This window comes from Heterocephalus glaber, unplaced genomic scaffold (assembly GCF_053883595.1).
Source record: "Heterocephalus glaber isolate CG9 unplaced genomic scaffold, H.glaber_assembly_v1.0 deba00001788, whole genome shotgun sequence".
Classification (NCBI taxonomy): domain Eukaryota; kingdom Metazoa; phylum Chordata; class Mammalia; order Rodentia; family Bathyergidae; genus Heterocephalus; species Heterocephalus glaber.
In genome coordinates this window covers 1,736,511-1,762,231 of record NW_028258471.1, presented here as the reverse complement: position 1 = coordinate 1,762,231, position 25,721 = coordinate 1,736,511, and the positions used below count along the sequence as shown (strand labels likewise).

Sequence of the window (25,721 nt, the reverse complement as noted above, 5' to 3'; positions counted from 1 at the left end):
CAAGGTCCTGAGTTCGATCCCTGGTACCAAAAAAAAAGAAAAGAAAAGAAAAGAAAGAAATATGGTGGGACAGAAAAAAATCTCCAAGCAGTATCTGTGAGACAGTTGCACCCGGGGATAGGACATCACAGGTTCTTATAAGGATCAGGATCTGCAGTAGGACCTAAGGAGTGTGCCACTATGTCTTTAGAGTTCACTAAGGCTAGAAAGGTAAGCAGAGGCTTTGATTCCAGCGGCATGACTCAGCATAAAGAAACCTGGGTGTAGGCTCAGTTTTGCCTACCACACTACTGCTGCAATGAGCATCTTTTAAGCAAAGAGCTTAACTTTTCCAAGTTCTTTAAAGAAGTAGGGTTAATCTGCTTACATCGAAGTGTTGCAATGAAGGAAACAAGTGTTTTACAGCCTTTGCTTCTTCAAGATGAGTAGATCCTCAGCAGGGAAGACAAAATGCCATGAAGACAAAACATTTTTTGAACCAGCTCTGTTGGAAGCACTGTTCAGAGAGCCTTAGCATTATTTCAGAGTCCTCAGTTACATCACAATCAGCTTCATCTGTTGGATGAAGAGATGGGATACAACAAGCACTGCTAAGTTGACCCAGTGGCCAGAGACACTCATAAGCTGCTATCCTCTAAACAATACATTCTTATACCAGAGAGAGGACATTAGACCTCACTGGAGCACTTGATAAGGCCTGCTGCAGGGTAGGATGCTATTCTTTTTATTCCTAAACTGCTAATATTTTAGAAAGTCTTCTGCTGCCGGCTGTGAGAGAGGAGGAGTCGCCCCACTGAGGGCCCGCACTGGCTTGGCCTTCCAGATTGACTGGTGGTGGCGGCCTCTGGGCGTGCGAGGGAACAGTTGCTTGTCTGAGTCGCTCTCCTCTAGGCTCCGCCGGGGGGTCGCCATGGCCCGTGGTAATCAACGAGAACTTGCCCGACAGAAGAATATGAAGAAAACCTAAGAAATTAGCAAGGGAAAAAGAAAAGAGGATAGCCTGACTACTTCTCAAAGAAAGCAAAGGGACTCTGAGATCATGCAACAAAAGCAGAAGGCAGCTAATGAGAAGAAGTCTATGCAAACAGGAGAAAAATAATGACCAGCTCTGGGAAACGTGGGTGCTCCTGCCAACTGGTACATCATAAGCTCCAAGATCAGGATTCCTTAGAACGAACAAGCATTACATGTGTTATAACTCATCCTCAAAACTGTTTACCTCAAACTTTGTTTTTCGGCCTTAGTGTGATGTTTTAGAACCATTCTTCCAAGAATAAAACATCATGCATGTAAAAAAAAAAAAAAAAAAAGAAAGTCTTCTGCAGATGTTAATCATGCACAATGATCTCAGGAGACATCATGTCCCCCAGGTGGTACCTCTGGTACATTCCAAAGCAAGGTAGCCCCTCTCAGTCGCGCATTCCATTAAGAAGTCTCTATTAATATAGCTTTACCCAGAGAGGTTAGAGAGACAAGGAAGTCAAGAGAGACTGTAGAGCAATGGAGGCTAGTTCTAAGGTTAAACCTTGCAAGGACACTGGAAACTACCTTGGGTGTGAGCTCTGAAGAGATCTGTATTCTTTCACTAAACCATGGAGACAATGGATTTAGATATTTTGATTTTACTAAATTCAAAAACACTGGGATTTTTTTCTTTGAGAATAACCAAGGCCAGATGCTATAATTTCACTTATAATGAGGAATATTCTGTGTGCGGCCAAGTATATTTCTTTAAGCCCCTGTATCTCATTCAGCTGTGTTACAATTGACATGATTTTTCTTATTATGCTTATCACCCTCTAATTCTGTACTGTTTAACATATTTGTCTTTCTGGTTCCTTTATGTGTAAACCAACTTAAAAGGGTATCACAGAACAATCGAAAGAAAAACATGGTTTTAAAACCTTACTAGGCTCCCTTCCGTAAGTCCTTTTCTTCCAATTTAGAATCAATCATCCTTTCCCTCTCAGTAAAAGTTCCTTGGACTTGTCTGGAATGTAAAGCTACATGATAACTGTCAGAATCTTCTCCCTTCTTGAAGGAAGAAATGATCCCTTCTTTATCACAGCCCCAGGGGGTCCTACCGAATGTAAAGTGAGAAAAGTGTATCCCAGAGGTTGCTTAAAATCCTAAAATCACAACATTGCCATTGCCCTCACTCCGTTTTCTCTCTAGTAGTCTAGAGCCTGTGTCACGGCACAGCTGTGAGATCCTAGGTGCTCCCTAGAAAGTCTTAGAACTGTGCCTCAACCTACAGTCAGTGATTAGTAAATGTTAGCATCCTATTCAAGCCTACCTTCTCCTTGGTCTTGAGCATTAAGCCAGTCTTAAGGATCCTTCTTCTACAGATGATCCCCTCCTTCCTTCCCACCACCTCCAATTCAGGTCTCTGCTGTCCCTCTCTGAGCAACCACACAGCTGGGCTGTCTGATCTCATTCCTTCTCCTAATCCCTCCTGCACCTGGCACCAAAATGATTCTCCCAAAACATCACTTTGAGCCAATTACATGCTTCATATTCCTCCGTAAAATAACTTTAATGCCTTGGACTACAAGTTAAGGCATTTAATAAATTGAACCCACCATACATTTCCATCCATCCCTCTCACATGCAATCCTTCTACTCTCACTCAGCAAGACAATTTTCCTGAGTTCTGGAATACAGCTTGTGATTTCATGCCTCTATTGTTATTCATTCCTTCCCTCGTGCTTAGTGTACCCTCCCTTTTGGGCCAACAGTAGGAGGCAGTGTAGTACAGTGGTTCTGAGCACCAGCACGGATGCTGACAGGCCTGTTTATGTCCTAGCTCCATACCTTCCCCAGCTTCTGACCTTGGACAACTTATATTACGATTCTGTGTGTCTAGCAAGAGATCTCAATATAGCAAGAGAAAAATTTTTTTATAATGCATTTTCCATCTATTTACAACAAGCTTATTGATTCAGGGGGCTTTAATTGCTCTTTACTAAATTAATGTTTTACTATAAAACATGAACCAGTCCTCAAAACAAAATTAAAAGTTTTTCTCTCTGTGGTCCCAACATATTTTCTGTTCTCTGCTAAAACCATCAGCAGGAACTTCATCAGCAATTGACAACCTTCTGCTTATGGTCAAGGCTAATTCCTTTATCATGTTCTTACTCTGTACAAAGCTAACCTAATCTCTCTCTCTCTCTCTCTCTCTCTCTCTCTCTCTCTCTCTCTCTCCCTCCCTCCCTCTCTCTCCCCCCTCAGGTCACCTAAGAACGTGACCCAGCTTTCAGATTAGCCAAAGCAGGACAGGTGACTCTGGTATGGGAGGGAGAAGATGCTGCACTCCTGAGGTTAGGAGAGCTGTCTTAGGGCCTCAGCAAAAGGAGGTTAAATCAAAGGCCAGAAGACTGTCACCCAATCAGGAATGAGGAACAGAGCATTTGTTTGTTTTATTCACCTTCAAACATGGAAATAAAAAAACTAATAAGAGCTAAACTGGCCTGCATAGCAAAGAGAGTGCTAGGCTGGTGCTACTCTCCCAGTTCTTCTAAATCTCTTCCTTGTCAAACGTGGGAAGAAGTTTCCAGATTGCTTCAATTCACAATGTCCAGAAACAAGTTTACATCAAAGTCAGCCCCTCTCCTGTGTCAGTGCCTGGAGTCCTGTGATCAGGCCTCCCTCTCCCTGACCCCTCCTTGAACTGGATTCTTCTCCCCTTTCCCACCTCTCCCCTGGCCCCTTACAACGCTCATTCAGGTGTTTTTTTAAAAAGACTCTGCAATACTTTCAGATATCGGTCCTATCTTCATTGAGTGATTCTCATATTAAAGCATATGGGGATTTAAAAAAAAAAAAAAAGGTGAACCTTGCTTGTTGTAATCTCCCTCGGTGATCTCAGGCCTGAGAAACACTACCTTAACTGACACCTGGATCCTCTCCATACTACTCTTGCCTCTCTGGAAATGATGCATCCCCCCTTCCGTACCCTTGTAGTAGCAGACAAGCAGGGGCAGTTAAACTCAGATCCATATTGCCTCTTCCAAATCCTGGCTTTCCCATTCTCATGCGAAAACTAACAAACAAAATATCCTTCCCTGCAAATACCTTCTTCACAGGCCCCCTCAGGCCCTCTCCCACCACCACCGACCCTATCTACCTAAACAACTTCTATGCCCTTCAAGATGCAAATAAGACCTCACCTCCTCCTAGCAGGCTGCCCTGGCATGCTGAGCAATTAGGCATAGCTCTCTTCTAACTTATACTCTGTGGATGCCTCTCACAGACTCTGTCTCTCTGTACTTAATAATCCGTTATTTCTATGTCTGGAGACCTCAATACACTGTGAGCTCTTTAAGTAGGAATTAAGTAGGAAGCCTAATCCAGGCATACCCAGAATATGGCTGACACTCAATAACACACCTGTAAGGGAGAGGAGGCAGGGGAGATGAGCTAGAGAAGAGAATTTGATAAGAAGAGGAGGAGGAAAGAAGAAATTTTATTGTCACCCTCCAGCTTTCCAAGAATAAAATGTTTTACTAAGCCTATATTTGGAATTGTAATATAGGGATACAGCAGAAAAAGTAAAAATCCAAGACAACTCTCCATTTTATAGAAAAATTTCAAGAAAGTTCATATATAGAAAGAATTTTTGAAATATATTTCTAGTCACCTATTAAAGGCAATATTATTCATCTCCAATTTCTACATTAGTAATGGGCTGGGGATTTAGCTCAGTGGTTCCGCTGCCTGCCTCGCAAGTGCAAGGTCCCAAGTTCGATCCCCGGTACAAAAAAAAGAAAAAAAAATTTCTAACTTAGTGACACAGATCTTTCATAACAATCCTATTCTGTTCATGGTAGCCCCCCAAAGATGTCCATGGCCCAAGCACTGGGATATGTAAATACTGTGTGTTACCTGGTACAGGGACTTCACAGATGTGATTAAGTTAATGTAATCACTAGAGTCCTTGTAAATGAAAGAGGGAGAAGACAAGGTAATGCCATAGGGATGCAGTATGAGTCTACAAGCTACTGTCATCTTTGAAGGTGGAAGAAAAGCCAACCAATGTGAGCAGCCTCCAGAAGCTAGAACAGGCAAGAGAACACATTCTCGCTTAAAGTCTCAAGAGAGGAATGCAGCCCTGACAACTCCTTGATTTTAGCCCAGTAAGACCCATTCATACTCTGACTACCAGAATTGTAAGATAGTAAATTTGTGTTAAGGCCAAATTTGTGGTGATTTGTTATAACTACAATAAGAAACTAACACACACACACACATATACACACACAAAGAAACTAACACAGTGGCCATTAAAACGTTCCCAGGGGACATTCGGTACTGCCAGTGCATGCTTTCTGTTTTAAATTCATGTCACCTCCACTAGTAATGTTAATGTGAAATAATAATTGATAGTCTTGATGACCTTGAGTCATTACAAGATCCTGAATTATCAATGAAAAAATAAGCAGTTGTAACTCCATTACTTTACTCAGTCATGGAGGTGGGTATACTATTTGATCCATGTCCCAAATACAGTGCACAAAAATATGGAGCACAAAACCAGAGTATGGAAAAATGCATGTAAGGTCCTTGCCTTTGACTCTAGCCTACATCTGAACAGGTTGGAGACCCAGGACCTCTGGTACACTGCTCATTAATTCTCTCAATCAATTTCGTCTCCTACTAAGGTTTGGAACAAAGAAGAGGAGTCCTTGAAATTTCCATTACAGCAGCAATAGATGCAAAATAACCAGACATGCTGTACTACCTGGGTTAGTAATTCAATGGACATCTCCTCTTTTAAAAATTTTATTAGTATGTTTATGATACATAATAAATATGTTTGTCATGGGGTATTGCTACATATATATCACATCTGGATCCTTTTTAATTCCCCTTTCCCTTCCTCCTTCCATCTCCCTGCTCCCCAGATTCCTTTCCCATCTCCACAAAGCTTAGTTCTCTGTTTCATATCATCTTTCTTTTATTTTGCTCTCCAAATTATTTATATTTTGGGTTTCTCATACAAGAGAAGCCATGCAAAAAGAAAGAAGGAAAGAAAGAAAGAAAGAAAGAAAGAAAGAAAGAAAGAAAGAAACCATGCAATGTTTAACCTTCTCTGTCTGATTTATTTCACTTAGCATTATGGACTCAAGGTGCATCCATTTTCCTATAAACAAGTCAAATTTATCCTTCTTTTTCGTTTCAGACTGTCTAGAAGAAGATGAAGGAAGGAAAATGAAAAACCAGCATATCAGTAAGGAACTCATATATTTTAAATGATTCACTGAATGTTAAAAGAGAATCTGGGTTAGCCCAAAATTAGCCAGAAATGTTACAGAATTGATATTCCTCATTTCCTGAACTGTCTAGTCAATTAGCATGTTAGCATACAGTTTTATTGTTTGGGGCTTTAAAAGCTCTCTTATTTCAGCCACTGTGTTATATTCCTTGCACAGAACAAACTAAGAACCAAGGGAAACCAGAAAGATGGGGACCAAATGTGAGCTTTCTTACTGACCAACTATGTGAAGAACAGCATTTAGGTGTGAGGCAACAATAGTCTTCCTAATGTTACATGAAGGAATTAAATAGAATGACCTACTGGGGCACTGGGAACTAGCAAATAGTGATCCATTCCATAGGACAGAGCTGCCCACGACAAGACCTCAGAGAAAATCCAGAGAAGGCTGAGGGAGACATCGCTTCCTTTTCTCCACCTCTCCAGTCAAGCAACTCATTCCTTGCAAGAAGGAGTAAGTAAAGGGGAGGGAGAGGCCAGGAGTGTTACTCTCATAAAAACCTTTAAACGTGCAGAGGGGAGAAAGAGGGAATAAAAGTTCTCCACTGATAGTTGCTTCTAAATGATAACAAATAAAGCTATGCTATAATCAAGCAAACTAAGTAATTATATCTAGAGAATGATGGAAGCAAAATTAGCATCAGCTGACTAAAGATCCAGTTGACTTCTAGCTCCAAAGCTAGTAGAAGCAGCAGCCCCCATCTTTCTGTGATGAAACCCAAGCAGAGTTGTGATACTACATAGTAGTACTGTGGGAACACTAACAATTGATTTCTCTGTCTCTAGAAATTAGAGCTAGTTCAAAGTTACTCCCGTAGTAACATGATTCTTACCTCATTTCAGACTTGAATGGGATAAATGGGGGAGGAATGACAGAAAGCATTCCAGAAATCACACATAGCCCAGTTTTCCCTCTCTGTGAAGAGCTCACAGAGATGGACATTGAATGATGGCAGTAATAGTTATGACAAATATGAATAATTGAAATGCTCATGAGTTGTTACTTTGAAAGTTACTTCTATTTCTTTTTTTAACTTAGAAGCAAATTTGATTAAGAAACCAAATTAATATTTTAAGCAGGCATATCAGCAAAACACATGGGCAAGAATGACCCTGAACAGATCTTTTGGTTAATGCCAGAACTAGAACACCAAGTAAAAGCAGACCATGCAGTGTAACTCATGAAATTTGCAAGACAAGCTGGGTGTGGTGGTGCTTCAGCACTTTGGAAAGTAAAACCAGAGGATTGCAAGTTTGAGCCCAGCTTGGGCAATTTAACAAATTAGCAAGACCTTGTCTCAAAATTTTTTTAAAAAATTTAAGGGGTTGGAAATATAGCTCAGTGGAAAAGTTCAATCCCCAGTACCACCAAAAACAAAACAAAGAAATTTGTAAGAATGATATTGAGTTTAAAAGGTTAGTGAACACAGTCTATAGAGTTTTTGTTTTACTCTTCAGGTATATATACTTCTGTGGAGTTAGGAGATAGGGAAATAATTAGACTGCATCTAGAAAACAAAACAGTTTTTGAAACCAGATTAGCTCTATGTATTTATTATTATTATTAGAAAACAATCATTTTGAGATTTTTAAATGACTTATTTAATCACTCATTTGGATATAAAATTAATTTCTATATACTTTTATAAACACAATGACCTCCATAAAAGGCTTATGACAGCTTTTCCTCTGCTTTTCTTATGCTCATCCCCCAATTTGATGAGGTTTTGCCCAATTCTGAGAATATTGTATAGAATAGTTTCAAATTGCCAAGAAACAAAGTAGAAAAAAAATGAGCACCCCTGTTTCTGCCTGAAGTTGGCCTCAATTCTTCTGCCACACACTCTGTACCTTCCTAGGAAGCTTTAGGTTGGCCAAGAACAAGATTTACCCTTAACAACAAATGAGTGCCAGGGTTGCTAGGTGATTGTGATATAGGAAAGCAACCTCCAATCAGAGAGAAGCCCCAGCAATCTAACTGTGACACATCACTCACTATAAATAGGGGAACGCCCCCCATGCTTAAGCCCTTCTCCTCACCATTCGTAACTGATAAGAGGGAACAACATCCACAACTCCCACAATGGTCAGATCCATCATCAAGCAGTACGGATACTCCAGAAGACATCTAACACCAACGTACAGGAAGAAGTCATATCTCAGCACCAGTTTTGGCCACAGAAATTACTCACTCTACATAAGCAGGGTCCTAAAGGAAGTTGCTCCCCAGAGGCACATATCATCCCGCACCTTGGACATGATGAACGCCCTGATCAACAACATCTTCGAACGCATTGCTACGGAAGCCCACCACCTGATGTGTTCCAGAAATCGTTGTACCCTCGCCCCAGAAGACATCCAGAGGGCAGTGTATTTGCTGTTGCCTGGGAAACTTGCTAAGTACGCCATGGCTTTTGGAGATGAAGCAGTCCACAGATATGTCCACTCCTAAACTCCATGTACCAGCTTCATCGAATCTTGAGGAAAATAAATCAAACTTAACCTAAACAATTACCTCAATGTTGAATTCTCTTCTTTTTTAATAACAGAGTAGAATTTCTTGATATTTTCCCATTTCTCTTATCTCTAGAGATGAATTGTGTTACTATTTTAACTTCTAACACTGACTAATTAGATTTTCCTGGCAACTGCCCAGGCTCCAGTTAGAAATTGTTTTTCTTATGGATATGAAAGCTTATTACAACAGACCCCTGACTTATGAACTCAATCGGTTCCCTAGGGCTAATTGTAACTCAAGTTGGTCGTAAGTCAGTACAGTTGTCTAGATATTTACCTGGGCACACGCTTTAGATAACAAGAGGCAGATGACTCTTCCATTAACCTAATTAGTCCAAGTTGTTCATATGTCAGGCCGTGTATATAAATTCAGTGCTTATTATATCTTTAAGGTTATTATCTACAGGTTTATTTGACAGCTATTTTGACAACCAGGTTACACTGCTTTTGAATTTAGAAAGACAATTTTACTCAAATATTATACCAGCAATTTGCATCAAAAAGTATTTTCTCAAGCAAACTACATTCAACCAGTGTAGTTGCTTAATGAATGTCTTTATAGAACATTTTAACAGCTTCCTTGTTTTAATTCTTATTTCCTGCATTTCAGCCAGTTCAGTTGATGACCATGTACTGTATATTTTTAAAATTTGGTTCACCAAGGTTAATTGTTAATAACATAAGAACACTCATGAACTTACCACCCAATTTGTGAACTTTAAAAACTTCACAAAGTGAGCTAATGATCTTTCCCAATATCATCTTCCTGTCTACTATCCTGAGTTTTGCTTCTTTCCCACTCCATTGCTCTTCTTTGTCCTATTGCTGTCTATGTATTGTCTGAGTATGTATACTTTGAACATGGGTTTAATTTTGCTTATGTGACAACATGAGATCATATTACATGTGTTCTTCCACACCTGCAGTTTTCTCTTAACATGGGTGTACAAATACTTCTTGTTTCTAAGACAAATTGATGTATGTTGCTCTCTTTTCACTCCTAATCCTCTATGAGACTCCATAGTTTGAAAATGCCACACTTTATTATCCATCTTCTGTTGGTGGAGGTTTGGGTCAATTTTTGTTTTTTACTATTATGAATGATGTTGCTATAATAATGTGAGTTATAACAATAGCTAAAACAGGGCCAGGGATTTAGCTCAGTGGCTCCTCTGCCTGCCTTGCAAGCGCAAGGTCCCGAGTTCAATCCCCGGTACCAAAAAAAAAAAAAAAAAGCTAAAACATATATTGCTTGGTATATGCCCAGAACTCTACATATATTACTCATTTGATCACCACAACAACCTAGTGATTAAATTATCCTACACTGCAGATGATGAAAATGGGGTCTTTGTCTGAAGCCATACAGCTGTGTTAAGTGGCAGGGCTGAGATCTGATCAGGTTAACAGTCTCAGCTGCAGACAGTTGACTACATGCTATGAACACTCTTGTACATATCTTCTGGTGCACAAAAGAATTTCTCTAGGTAAACTATCCCAGAGTGAAATTGCTGGGTCACTGATAGCCCATATTTAACTTTACTAGGTGTTGCCAGACTGTCTTCCAAAGTGTTTGCATCAATTTACATTTGTAGTGGATGAGAGTAATTTAGTTTTCTAATTACAAGGAACACATAAATTTCCTGAAGAAAGAATGGTATATTTTATGTATATTCTCAGCTTGGAACTCAGGCTATCCCAGGGGAAGGCCTCTTCAGTTCTCACTTAGGACCCACTCTGTTTGTTTCTCTTGGGGTTGCTCACTTCTAAGTCTTCTTTGTAAGAGTGTTAGGAAATGGACTTGACAGGGTTCACTCATGCTGCTTCAGTTAGGCCTGGACAGAGGTTACTGGCCATCCTCAAATTTAGTTAATCAGATGCCCACATCTGGCCATGAGGTATGGCTTGGTAAAAGAAGGGCTTCATAGTCTACCAGGGATCAGCAAATTACAGCTTTACCAAATATGGTTTCAGGGAAATAAAAAGGATTAAGATGCGATATGTATATGTACCAGCTCCTCACTGATGAATGTATTCATTATGTATCACAAATATACTAACAAAAGAAAAAAAATAACAGCCTTTTCTCATTTAACTCCACAAGATAATAAAGGTTTTTATGTTTTGGTAGGGATGTTTAAAGACCAACAGGAAAAATATTCAACAGGCCTAATGCGGCCCACAAAGCCTAAAATATAGATGCACACAAAGCAAATTTTTAAAATTAAAGACAGGTTACATTTGTGATGGTGGTTCCATAGGATTATAATGGAGCTGAAAAATTCCTATCACCTAATATTTTAATCTACCTTTTCTATGTTTAGCTCTGTTTAGATACTCGGATGTTTACCATTGTGTTACAGCTGCACACAGTATTCAGTACAATACATGCTGTACAAGTTCTTGGCCTAGAAGCAATAGGCTAACCCAGATCACTGAAGTGTGTAGTGGGCTGCACTGTCTGTGTTTGTATGATCACACTCTATAATATTTGCACAACAAAAAAATCACCTGATGATGAAATCACCTGACAATACATTTCTCAGAACAACTATACAGCATTTACTATCTGGCTGTTTACAGAGAAAGGTTGCCCACTTCTGTTTTGCACGGTGCTCTACTTCTGCGGGGCTTGTAATAGATATGTTTTCTGAGGCTTTGCCAGTTCAGCTCAGTTCACAAGTAGAAAAAGTTCATCGTTGATTTTCAAATAATTGGAATAAAAGGGGTAAACACAAATATTATTCAATAATTAGGACAATGGTCTGATTACTCACAAAACAAGTGTGCAATTAATTCCACAGTACTCGGGACACTCACATAGTTGTACAACCATCACTGCTGTCCATCTCTAGAACCCTTTCCCATCCCAAAACTGTACCCATTAAACAGTAACTCCCCATTTTCTCCCCTCCCAATTCCTGGAAACCACCATCCTGCTTTTAGTCTTTATAAATTTAACTTCTCTAGGAAACTCATGCAAGTGGAAATATCCAGTATTTGTCTGTGACTGACATTTCACTTAGCAAAATGTCTTCAGCACTCATCTGTGTGGGAACATGTGTCAGACTTTCTTTTTAAGGCTGAATGATATTTCTTTGTCTCTATATTCCATTTTGTTTAGCCATTCATTTGCTGATGGACCCTTGTGTTACTTCCACCTTTTGGCTATTGTGAATAGTACTGCTATGAACATGAATATACAAATACCTATTTAAGGCTTGCTTTCAATACTTTGGAGTATATGCTCAAAAGCAGAATTGTTCAATCATATAATTCTATTTTTAAATTTTTGAGGAGCTGCCATCTTATTTTTCAAAGCAGCAATGCACAAGTGTTCCAGTTCTCCACATCCTTGACAACGGTTACTTTTTTTTTAATAATGTCATCTCATCAATGGATATAACAGTGGCATCTCTTTCGGGGTTTTTGTATGGTTTTTTGTTTACTTTGTTAATTGGTCTTTTTGAGACAGGATCTCTCTATGTAGTCCAGGCTGTCCTTGAATTTTCTATGTATCCCAGTCTGGCTTTAAACTTCAGGTCCTCCTGCTGGAATTTCAGGCATGAAATTCAGGCATGAATGCCTCCACCTCCCTGGCCCTTCTTAGGGTTTTTGATTTGCATTACTTTAATGATTAGTGACGGTGAACATCCTTACATGAACTTACTGGCCATTTGTAACTTTGTAAAAAGGTTCATTCAAGTCATTTGCCCATTTTAAAAATCAGGTTGTGTGGGGGTTATATTTGGTGAGTTGCAGTTCTTGATATTATTCCCTTCTCAGATATATGATATACAAACCTTTTTCTCCCATTTCTTGGGTTGCCTTTTCACTATGTTGATAATGATCTTTGATAAACAAAAGTTTGTAATTTTGTTTTGCCTTTTGTTGCCTGTGCCCTTAGTGTTATATGCCACTTTATTACTTTTTCATGAGACAATTATTTGCAACATTAATAATTTTTAAATATTTTGAACTCAATTCATAAAATCAACATAGTTTCTAAAATTCAATGAGAGTTTCACACTAGCTAACACCCTAATTTTGACCCTTCAGAAACGCGTATTTCTTTTTTTTTTTTTTACATTTAAGAAAAAAAATTTATTATTTCGAAATGCTGAGTGGGAAGGCATAGACTATGTTCTGATTTACTGATAAAATATTAAAGAGAACTTCAATTTGCTAGCAGAAATTTTCACTCCATTCTTAAGCTTCTAAAAGCAGTTCTGGAAGGGATTAAACAGCTGTTCCTCTTTCCAAATTCTGTTTAATTTCAGCCGTATACTTCCCATAGAACCTTTCAGCTTTCTTATTGAATTTGGCGTTCCTTTCATTAATGTAGTCGATGTCTGCACCATCATTGTAAGGACGTCTTCGGCTATATTTGTCTCGTTTTTCAATTTGTTTTTCCAGGTCTATGACCATTCTATCAATTTCCTCTGTGGAAGGCACATGTGTCCCATGAAGAAGACTGTTGGATGTTGGGAAAAACTCTTCTCCATATTTTTCTCTCAGGCTCTCATACGTTTCCATGTCAGGTCTGATCTGCTTGGTTAGCCGGTGATACTGAGTAACTGGGCAGCAGCATAAACTGAAAATCCAAGATCAGGATTTTTTCGCTTCTTTTTCCTCTCCCATCTTTCTGCATCTTCTGCACTGATCTCTAGCAACTTCATCTTCTCATAGTCTTCCCCTCTTGCTGCACATTCCTTTTTCTTTTCTTCTTCCTGTAGTTCCCATTCCAAACGAGCTTTTTTGGCTTCTCAATTTGCAGGTAACTTAAGTCTTCTATCTTCTGCCACAACTTCCTGGTGATTTAATTTATGAGCTTCATTCCGCTTCAGATGCAGCTCCCGGAATTTTCGCAGTCTCTGTTCGCGCTTCTGTGGGGCCAGATTCTCTGCCACCGTGCGAGACCCCTCCTCTGCGATGTCCACAGGAGCCTTCTTCCACTTCAGCCGCAGCCACCATTATACGCGCCCTCTTCCTACTTCCGGCAACAACACCGAACACTTCCCAGAAATGCGTATTTCTTATATCAGCAAGCATTTTACTAAATCTTTTTTTTTGGAGCCTTAGACCCTATTGATCTGTGGCAATTAAGTGCCAAAGACAAAGTAGCACAGACTGGTAGTCATCTTCTCATATGCATTTACTTCCTCTTCTCAGAAATAGGATCCCCAGTTCTCTAGCTGAACACATAACCACCCAGGACAAAGACCATACTGCCAAGTCTTCGTTTGAACTATATATATATATATATATATATATATATATATATATATATATCCCCATGACCAAGTTCTAATGATTGGGAAAGTATATGCAACTTTCAGGAAGTATCCTTAAATAGCAATAGAATGTTTCTTTCCCTTATCCTTGGGCTGGCTGGACTGAAGATGTGAAGGCTGGAACTGGAACATCTGTTTTAAAGTAGGAGTCAAACCTCCATATTTAAGGATGGTAGTGAGCATCAAGATGGAGAGAGCCTTGGTTTCTGATGATTGAACTGTCTTTCTGGCCCAGGACTGCCTGTTTATATAAAAGAAATAAAATTAAACTTGTTCAAACCACTGTCATCTTGAATTTGCACCATTCATAGTCAGACCTAATTCTAATATAGACATTCAGAAGATTATTGACTTCTACACAATGCAGTTAGTCTCAAAATGATTACACACTTATTAAATAAAAACATATTAATCTAGAAATAGAGGATGATGAATGTCTTGCATATTTGTCAGATGATTTTTTTTGTAAAATCAAATCTCATGCCATTTACCAGCCCTTTCTCGGGGATATGTAATACAGATAGCAAGAGCTTGCTGGTTACTAGTCTATTGGACACATGATGTGATTTTAAAACATTGTTTATGACACAAATATATATGATGTATTGAAAGAAGACAAAAAACAGAATTTTCAATTCAGCCAACATCATGACCGATACATGGATTCTGTGCTCCTTTGAAACTAGAGATACACAACAGCATAAGAGATGTTCCACACCAACAGGCAAGAGCTGAGCTGGTATCTGTAATACAAATTACTCAAGCAATACATTTCTAACAAACTTAGGTAATCTTTTTCTAAGTCTAGAAAACTTGCTTTGGAAGTACATGTGCTGTCATTTACTTTATCATTGTTTAAAGACTAGCTATGCACATTGTAGCTTGTTCTGGTATGAACTAAATGTGTCAGAAAGTGGGGAATAGGGAGCCATCTCTCAGTCTAATAATACCTTATGAATGGAGCTCATATTTTACTCACGCTTTCAGAGAAGATCAACTGCCTTCTTTGCATTAGATGCCGAGAAAACAAAGATAAGCCCCATCTCTTTAAAAGCTTAGGATATTATGAAACAGCAAACTGAAAATAAAATAAATTATTGGCATCAACTGACATGCACTGAGTGTTCACACTAAGCTAAGCATTATTCTAATTTCTTAAGGCCATCACCAGAGACAGGTGTCACCATTTTTAATCAGGACAATAGATGCATTTAAAAAGCTAAGAAAGCTGTCAGAAGTTGCACACGTTGTAACTGAAGACATTTGATTTCTACCTACATACTTTGGCTCCAGTGCCCACCACTTAAGCCACAATGCAATATTGCATCTGACAGGAACAGAGACATATAAATGATGCTGTAGAGCATGGAAACGGCAAATAACCCAAACAAGAAAGGTATCTTCAAGGTCTTGAAGGATGAGTAGAAAATGCACATAAGGCAGAAAAAATATTTGCAAAACCGTAGGGCAATAAATAGCGTATACCTGTAAGTTAGGTGCCCGTCGATAAGCTCAGGAGTAGGGATTCTAGAAATGAAGTCAGAAAAGTAGGCAAAAATCTGTGGGCTTAGGAGGCTGAGACAGGAGAATAGCAAGTTCAAGGCCTAGACAACTTAGTGAGACTTTGTCTGGAAATTAAAAAAAAAAAAGGCTTGGAATGTAGCTGAGGGCTCCCTGAGTTCAATCCCCAGTTCTGCAACAACAGCAACAACAAATCTGTGGAGCTGATTGCTAGGTTGAGTTTGATCCCACTACCTACAGAAGACCTATAGAAGGACTGTAAGCAGGAGAAAGATGTGACTTCATTTATATTTAGGTTGTTCTGACAGAAATAATGTGGAAGATGAATTAAAACAGGATAAGATTAGTCTGCATAATACTGAAATTATCCAAGAAAGTCTTGATAAGGCCCTGTGCCAACATATATGAACAGGAAGAGATCCATCTGAAAGGTATTTAGAAGGCACAATCCACAGTGGATATGCGTGATGTGTGCAATAACAGAGAAACTGCCAACTAGGGATTCCCAGGGCTCTGGTCCAGGAGACTTAATGGTTGAATCCAAGTCATTAGGCACAGTTTACTAAGTACTGCCATGTAACATATCGAGGCAGTATGAAAAAGACAACTTTAAATGATGACGTGTGAAGGATATCACAAGGGTGTTCAAAGTCCAGAGGATCTGGCAAAAGCCAAGTGACCTTGGGCAGATGGTTAGCAGTTGTTTAAAGCTTAGAAGAAGACAGCCTGAATTTTTAATACTTGAGATCATTTCTTATCACAGCTCTGTGTTGTGCCACACATCAGATGTTGATAGATTTTCTTAATTCTGAAAGCTATTTTTTTTTCAAAAGATGTTTGGCAGTATGGGGGAACAAGATCAGACTGAATAAATGGGAGAAAGTAGCAGTCTATAAATATAAGTCAAGGCAGAAGGTTAGTCAGTTACAATCAAAGACAAAAAGTCCAGAAAATAAATATTTTTATTGCTCAGCAACTGATAAAACTATTAGAAAATCATCATGAACATGAAATATCTGAACAGTATAATTAGCCAACAGCAATTAATTGATATATAAAACATTTCACCCAACAATAGCAAAGTACACACTTTCTTCAAGTTTTCACAAAAATCCACCAAAAACAAACCATCTCCTGGGCCATAAAATCTCAATAAATTTTTTAAAATTAAGAATCAAACTAAAAATAAATAACAAAAATAAAAGAACAATCCTAAACTCTTGGAAATTAAACAGTACACTTTAATCTGCAAGTTCAAAATGGAATTTCAAAGGAAATTTCAAATTTCCAAGGAAATTACATGTCAAAATGTGTGGATGCGGTTAAAACAATGCTGAGAAGCTTGGGGCACTTAAATGCTTTCATTTGAAAAGAAGAAACGTCTAGGGCCAGGGATTTAGCTCAGTGGTGCTGCTGCCTGCCTCACATGCGCAAGGTCCCAAGTTCGATCCCCAGTACCAAAAAAAAAAAGAAGAAGAAGAAGAAACGTCTTGAGTTAATCCATTTCCTATCTCCTACTTCAAGAAATCAGAAAAAGAACAAAATAAACTCAAAGCCAGCAGAAGAAAATAAATAACAAAGAGCAGAAATCAATGAAATGAAAAACAGGGGAGCAATAAGGAAAATCAATTTAAAAAGAGACCAGTTCTTAAAAATTTATTAACTTCCAGAAAGACTGAAACAAAATGACAAGAGAGGAGACAAATATTACCAATACCAGGAACAGAGCAGGGCTTATTACCACAGATCCTGCAGGCTCTGAAAACATAATAAGGAAGCATTATACATCACTTTACACCCATCTATTCAACAACTAGAAGAAATGGGCAAATTCCTCAAGAATCACAAACTACCAAAACTCATCCTAGAATAAACAAATAACCAGATTAGTCTTAGAACCATAAAAATTAAATTTATAATTTCAAACCAAAAAAAGAAATCTTGGACTTCCAAGTTCTAGTCCAGAATTTGTAAGGAGTTTAAAAGTGGCCACTCTTCCCTAACAAGCAAGAAGCTGATCAAGTTGAAAAAATCAGTAACTCTTCTTAGGTCCATTATAGAAGTGAGGTCACAGGGCAAATCGCTGCTCCCAAAATTGGAGTGTGCCGGAGACCCTTGCAGTCAGGTTCCAGTCCCCACCTGCCCAGTATGCAACACAGGCCTGAGAAAAAGAATACACTAGGAGACAGAACTAAGAGAGAGAAAGGGGGGTGTGAGGTCGGCCAGTGCTGGTGCAACCGACAAAGGTGCTGGACAGTCCCGGGCCTTGACTTTTATTGGCAATCAATTGGGGTAAAGGCGACATGTGGTTTCTAAGGAAATTAATGTAAACACGGCTCATAAAAGGACAAGACGAGGCATTCTTGAGTCAGATACAGAATAGACAAAATGTATGATTGTAATTGGAACATTGTCCTTCTAGTCTGAAGGTTTTAGTTGTGGGAACCGAATTTGGGTGCAAGTTGCTCTGACCTCGGGCATGTAGGCTTCAGCCAGACTCGCTTCTATAAATAAGCCATTTGTGGGGTTAACTCTTCACAGCCTGTGTTGGGCATAATCAATATTACAGTCCTCTGCAGGAGAGACCGATAAATAAGAGAAACATAACTTACCAGAGCAGAAATCCATGAGCAGAAAAGTGGAAACTGGTACGGGGTAGGAAAGCCTGAACAGGAATTGACAAATTGCTGAAGGCTCAGTGTGTGCTATACTGATTGATAAAAACTCCAGGGAGACCCAGTCATGGGTCACGGAGGGACCTGGGAGAGAAAAAACACCAACCTAGAATTCTGTAGACTATAATATTATTTTCAAAAGTAAAGGAGAAATAAAAACTTTCTCAAACAAAAACTGAGAAAGTTTGTTGCCAATAGATTTGCCTTCCAAGAAATGTTAAAGAAATTCTTTAGTGAAAAGGAAGAAAACATAGTCAGAAACTCAGATTTACATAAAGGAAGAGCATCTGACAAGGAATAAAGCTAAAATTAAAATCTTCATTATTCTCATTTTAAAACAAAATAATTTGATCAAAATAATAGTAACAGTGTTTGACTATGTATGCTTGTTTGTGTGTGTTCTGTGTGTGTGTATGTGTGTGCACATAGGTATGCTTGTGTAGGCTTATGTATAAGTGAAATGAATGAAAGCAAGGACACAAGGATGAAAGAAAAGAGAACTACCTTTTAATTCTAAGACACTTGTACTTCCTGTGAAGCCATATAAAATGTGAATGTAGACTTGGATTAGTTGTTAAAGGATGCTGCCAACTCTAAAAGCAATTACTCAAAAAAGAAAGTATGTACTTGTTAATTTGCTAAGAGAAAAAAGGGAATCATATAAAATGCTTTAAAAACACAAAAGGTAGAAGAAGAGTGGAAGTCAAAAAAGAACAAAGAACAAGATTAACAAATAGAAGACAGTAAGAAATATGGTATAAACCAACTATATAAATAATCACTTTGCATATTAATGGTCTAAGCACACTAATTATAAACAGATTATCAGATTAAATTAAAAAGTACTCAACTATATGTTAAGAAACCCATTTTTTTATTCTTAAGTTTTTTATTGGCACATTTTAGGTATACAATACACTTACATTTATCATTGGGTGCTTGGACCTGTACATGATGTATCTTGGTTCTTATTTTTTTCCCATTACCTGTGCACCCTTCACCCCCTCCACCCTTCCCTATTTGCATAGATTTTGTTTCCATTTTTTTTTCTTTTCTCATAATTTTTCCTTTCCCTTCTTTCCTTTCCCCTTCCCCTCCCACCACCCCTACTCCTTTGGACCTTTCTTCCTATTTCAAATTATCAGTTATTCATTTTAATCATTTTAACCCTTATTTACACATTCAGTTTCTCACACGAATAGAGAAACTATTTGGTATTTATACATGTGTGTCTTATTTATTTCACTTAAGAGTATGGTCTCAATATGCATCCATTTAGCTATAAATGACTCTAGTAAGAAACCCATTTTTAAATACAAATGTACAGAGGTTAAAAGTTAATGAATGGAGAAAGATATACTATACTAACAATCAAAAAGGGAGGAGTAACTCTATTAGTTTCAGAAATAGCACATCTCAAAGTAATGAAAGTTATCAGGGATAAGGAGGATAATTATGGTTCATAACAATAAAGGACCCAATTCTCCAAGAATACATAACAACTCACCACATATATGTACCAAACAGGTGAGCCTCAAAATATACAAGCCAAAAGCTGACAGAGCCAAAGGAGAAATGGATGAATCCAATATTACAGTTAGTGACTACAGTGCCCTTCTATCAGAAATGGACAGATCCAGCGGGTAGAACATCAATAAGTGTTCAGTTTAACTCGACAGCATCATCAATCAGTTAGATACAATTGACAAAAACCTGCACACAGATATTTATAGTGGATTATTCATAATTGCTAAAAATTTAGGAGCAACCAAGATGTCCTACAGTAGGTGAATGGATAAACTGTGGCATAACCAGACAATAGAAAATGAGTCAGCACTAAAAAGATAAGAACTATCAAACCATGGAAAGACATGAAACTTAGATGCATATTACTGAGTGAACGAAGCCAATTTGAATAAGCTATGTACTATTTTAACTACATAATATTGTGGAAAAAAGGCCAGACTATGGAGACAATAAAATAATCAGTAATTACCAAAGACTAATGGGGGAGGGAGACATAAATAGGCAGGACAGATGGAGGGGGAGTTGTCTCTCAGCCCCAATTGTGCTACCTGTACCAAGGCGAGGCTCTTAAATAAATCTCACAGGACTAGCAGCAAAGTTACAAGCACATCAAGTGTTTGAATTAGCACAAAAAAAAAATCACCAGAACTAGAGACAACTACCCAAGTTTTGGAGGATCTCAAAGATGAGATGGGATGAGGCCAGGGATTTAACACAGTGGTGCGGCTGCCAGCCTTGCAAGTGCAAGGTCCTGAGTTCGATCCCTTGTACAAAAAAAAAAAAAAAAAGAATGAGATAGGAGTTTTCATCATGCATGGTTTTGTATTTTAGTTTATGCTTCACCTGTCTGCCTCTTGCCCTGAATCACAAGCCCAATAGAAGGCAGGGACTTGGTGCCTATCTCAATTCACTGCCCATAGTTAGTGCTTTAGTCCGAGTTCCCTAGGGAAAAATGAGTCTGAGGCTAGACTTTACTGCTAAGTACAATCCCAGGGTAGTTAAGTGTGAAGGAAAAGATCATTGAAGCAGAGGAGGATAAGAAGCAAATGCAAGATAAAACACTGACCACACTGGCTACATTCTACAAAAAGTCATCATCTGACTGATGCTTCCACCTGGCCAGGCAGGACATGGAGAAATGGAGAGGGAGTTTGTCTGCCAGCTCCATCCTGACTTCTATTTCTCATTGATGAAATTTGTTCTATGGGAAATGTATTCCACTGAATATATTCCACTGAATTCCCTTCAACAGCCAGAAGGGAAACAGTGTTCCATGCCCTGTGGCATAGAAGTGCATAGACTATGCAAATGGTAAGAGGGTCCAGAAATCATAAAGATCAGCCTCAGGTAAGAGAAATGCATGGGCCATATCCAGTCTTTCACCATGGTAAAAACTCAAGGCTTCCCAGGTCAGGTGAGTCTGAAAGAAAGCATTTGGTATAGGCAACATTGGTAGTTATGTGTAGCTAGACCCTCCTGACAGTCTGAATAGCAAACGGGAGGGATAGGCAGCAGCATAGACTCAAAGTTCAGTTTTATCCAACTTTATACATAAATCTAGCTTCTTTAGTCAGCTCCAGCCAGCCTTGGCACAACCTCAGCAAGGCTCACTTGTCTCAGAGACAGGGCTAAGGTACAAAGGATTTTTGTCAGTACTCTTTCAAGACTGATCATCTGCTAGGTGCAAAGGTACACATACACACCTGTAATCCTAGCTACTCAGGAGGGTGAGGCAGAAGGATCACAAATTCAAGGCTAGCTTGGACAACTTAGTGAGACTTTGTCTCAAAAAATAAAAAGGGGTGGGGATGTAGCTCAACAGTAGAGCAGAAGCCTCACATGTACAAGGCCTACTGGGTTTATCCCTGAGAGGATGAGAATGAGCCGAAACACGAACACCCGAGACTAGGCCTTTATTAGGGGACAAGGTGCTGGGCTGTCTCGAATAATGGTGAGAGCAGCAGCCAGGGGCTGGCTAGGTGACCTCTTATATGGGCAAGGGCATAAGAGGGGCGGGGACATAGTGGAGGTAGATGTTTGGCTGCAGCCAGAGGTGAGGTTTAAATCCATTGGCAAGTTTGAACTTCTCAGTGGGAAGGACTGTAAGGGGGAAAGCTTCATGATGGGAAAGTAAGGTTATTGTTTCCCTGAGTGATTTATTATCTGCTGGGAAGAGGCATTTAGGAGGTGGGGCTGCCAGAGCCATTTTATCTAGCAGAGAACTCTATCAATCCCTAGTAAAACAAAACAAAAAAAGATTGGTTGTTTTAAGAGCCACCACCATGTTTTGGTCTAATTACTGTTCTCAAGTCTTCCAAATGATTCAGACTAGCCTCAGAATCCCCAAAATGCAGCCCTTCTCCTGAGGAGCAGCATAAGTTTATTCATTTGCTTGCATCTTATGTAAATTTTTAAGTAAATGAATTTAAATTATTAGGAATGTCATATTTGGTATGTAAAATTTTAAATAATTCAAATTCCCTACTTTTCAAAGAAATTGTCAATAATTGTACAAAATTGAAGCTACTAAATGATGCTTCTATTATTACTCTTTGGAAGGACACTTTTAGGAGGTAAATAAGCCTATTATCGTTTTTCAGAATGAGTCATGAATTATGTGAGATCTTTAAAAATGTACCTATATATAAGGTGCCTGCCTGGTATTTTGCTGGTGTTTTTATCATTTTACAGATGAGGAAACTGAGTCACCATGTGACTGAATTTTGGGACTTAAAGCCAACACTTTAGTCAAACCACATCCCTTTTCCATTATACTGCATTCATGGTTCCATCTCTTCCAACTTTGTGTTATCATCAAGGGTAATAAGCAAAACTTATCTTCACACATGGCATTTAAAACTCTGGTTGAGCCTGTGGCATTCTATCCAATGTGTTCCTTTAGATTGATGTTAAGCTAGTTCTTTTTATACTATGGTTCAACTACCGATCCACTTATCTATTTTAAATGTCAACAAGCCATAGTTCACATTTATCTCTGAGAAAATAATAATAACTGTAACAACCACAAAATACCAATATTTTTCATTTTTTAGCACCATGGGCTCCTCACATACGTTATTTCATTTAATTCTCACAATAGCCCTGTAAGGCAATACTATTTTGATTCTCATTTTACACATAAGTAAACTAAAGCTCAGAAACATTAAATTATTTGATCAAAATCACATAGCTAGCAAATGTATACTTATTCCTGAACCCAGATTTTTTTCCATTGATCCAAACTGACTTACAGTTGCAAAGTACATTAAAGCTAAAAACAAAAACATGCTTATTTCTTTAAATGTGTGCTAGCTTGTTTAATCTTTATCACAACTCATTTTACAAATAAAGAAACTGAAGATCAAGGACTTAAGGTATCTCTCCCAAAGTCTTACAGCTTAAAGTGTCAGAGCTGGGAGTCAAAGCTCTAGACTCCTTGAAGTTCTTTGTAACCACTTCTTCTCCTTGGAGACTCTCTAATGTTTAGCTGAAATCAAAACTCCCTGTGTTCTACTCCATGTTTGTTCATCTATCATCATAGAAACACTATCTGAAAATTAGTTTACACAAGTTGTAAAAATTAAAAATCACTTAGAACAGTGTCCGAAATTTCCTGCCCTCTGACTTAATGAGAAGCCTCTGTTCACTGATGTAATTTTATGCTCAGACCTCATGTGGATTTTGGAGATGAGAGGGTCAACTGAGAAACATATATGTAAGGTCTTTACAGAGATACTGAAAAGAGGCATATAGCAATAAGGGTCCTCAAAAACATAAAACTAACATCTTAATGGAAAGGGGAAAAAACTATTGAATGAAGGCAAATAGAACCAGAAAGCTAGCGAGGAACAGAAACAAAACACCACATAATGGCAGTACCTTAATATGCTAATGGAAATATAATGTTTTCTTGGAAAGTTTCTGTCACTTCCTTAGAATGATGGTTTATTCACTAAGATTGGGTCTGGCTGCATGTACAGAAAGACCCAAAGTTACAATGGAAATAAGATGCAACTGTGTATCTCTTATACATAATGAAAGCCAAGCATTGGTAATAGGAAGACTGCATGGTGCTAGAGACTTAGGACCTTCTTACATTGTTGTTTGGTCATTTGTGCCTTTCATTTTTAAAGTTATCTCATGGTCCAAAATAGCTAGTGGAGTTCTAGCAATTCCAAATACATTCCATGCAACCAGGAGAAGGAAAGAAAGGAAAAGAGTTGGGTCTCTCCCTTTTAAAAATATTTTCCAGAAATAACTCATACCCTTTCACTTTTATCTTTTTGAGCAGAATTGCACCATTCAATCACATCTAGACTTAGTTGTAAGGAAGATTAAATCCTTCAGCTGGGTATACTCCCCTCATAAATTCAGAGTTCTGTGCCTAAGGAGGAAAGTTAAAGAATATTGGGACGTTCCAGGGATTTAGCTTAGTGGTTCTGGTGCCTGCCTTGCAAGTGCAAGGTCCCGAGTTCGATCCCCCATACCAAAAAAAGGAGAAAAAAACCAAGAATATTGGGATGTGGACAACTAGCAGACCCTGCCACAAGTAGGAAAGGGTAAATATAAAAATAAAAATATACCAATAATGTGCCTGATCTGTCTCCTCAAAGACATCCACAGCAGAATATTTCAACACCATAAATGGGCACCCTAGTACATTTTCTATTTATGAAATTTTTAATAGGAAATCAATTTACATACTTTTGTAGCAAGAATAGTGAAAAGAGATTGGCTATGGAGCAAACAATGAGAATATTAAGTTCTGTATTATACTAAAATCACAATGTTCTTCTAATCTGGCAGTTGGCTTTTGTCCTCAGGCTGTAGGGGCTGGATGCATTTGATAAGAAACCCTTTTACATCTAGTATCATCTGTATTCTCCCATTGTTACACTGCAAATTGCTTAAATTGAACTTGCAGGAGCCTGCTTCTCCACTTAATTGTATTCATATTTCAAGCAAGTTCAGCTCAAATTCCAAAAGAAACTATCAGAAATGACATTGTCCTATATGTTCAAAACAATACATAGAAACCAAATACCTCTTTATAAAATCATATGAAAATATGTGGTTAATTTAAAGAAAATTTTGAAAAAAATTAAAGTATATGATGCATACATATGCAAGTACAATTGTTCTTTTAAATAAATATATTTTATTTCTAACAATAATAGTAATTGTTAACATTTATTAATTATTATGTGCCAAGCAGAATTGAATATTTTATCCTATTCATTCATAAACTGAAAGAAGAGCTTTGGTGTATTGTGTGAAATTTTCCTTAGGCTATCTTTCATTCATCCTTTCTGTAAACATTTCCCAAACACTATGTGCCTGGCACTGTACTAAAAGATAGGGATACAGAGATAAGAGACAGACACAGTACTATCTTAAGGAAGCTCATAGCTTTGTTTTTAAAGTGGGCAATAAATGAGAACATTCTAATACCTGCATACACTGTCTCTGGGCCAGTCCCTCTGACTTCACATCCTGGCTCTGCAGTGGAACTTGAGGGAAATCACATAATCTAAATTTGATTGTCCTCAACTGAAAAATGGGCATAACCAAAGCACTGAATGAGATAATCCATATAAAGTTTTAAATTCCCTGTTAGACACAATGTAAGCATTCAAAAAATGTTAGCTGTTATTACTATATACTCATATAAACAATGTGCTCCTCAGCTATTCCCTCAACTTCTTTCAAAGGTCAACCTACTCTTTAATGTCCAATGACAATAACATGACCCATATCCCTTTAAAAGCAGAAAATCTCTTCTTTTTCTGTGTTAAACCCTCAAGTATAGTAGTGAAAACCTACATGTGTTAATCAGCTTTCCATAACTTTAACAAAATACCTGAGATAATCAGCTTTTAAAGAGGAAAGATATATTTTGGCTCATGGTTC

The 25,721-nt window shown here is 38.2% G+C and overlaps 1 protein-coding gene and 2 pseudogenes across 1 annotated transcript; 2 read left to right on the top strand and 1 right to left on the bottom strand.

The window, feature by feature from the left end:
- The first annotated feature begins 584 nt into the window (after positions 1-584).
- LOC101712755 (small EDRK-rich factor 1 pseudogene) lies at positions 585-1,282 on the top strand (annotated as a pseudogene).
- Positions 1,283-6,620: 5,338 nt separating this feature from the next.
- LOC101713134 (histone H2B subacrosomal variant) lies at positions 6,621-8,791 on the top strand. The gene is made up of 2 exons (XM_013068503.3): positions 6,621-6,731; positions 8,283-8,791. Exon 2 carries the CDS (start codon positions 8,361-8,363, stop codon positions 8,727-8,729), a length of 369 nt encoding a protein of 122 aa, XP_012923957.1. The 5' UTR covers positions 6,621-6,731; positions 8,283-8,360; the 3' UTR covers positions 8,730-8,791.
- A 4,102-nt stretch (positions 8,792-12,893) lies between these two features.
- LOC101723371 (pre-mRNA-splicing factor SYF2 pseudogene) lies at positions 12,894-13,768 on the bottom strand (annotated as a pseudogene).
- Between the last annotated feature and the right edge of the window lie 11,953 nt (positions 13,769-25,721).

Bases quoted from the DNA above. Each gene is read 5' to 3' on its own strand.
- LOC101713134 (XM_013068503.3), top strand. From the start codon at position 8,361: ATGGTCAGATCCATCATCAAGCAGTACGGATACTCCAGAAGACATCTA.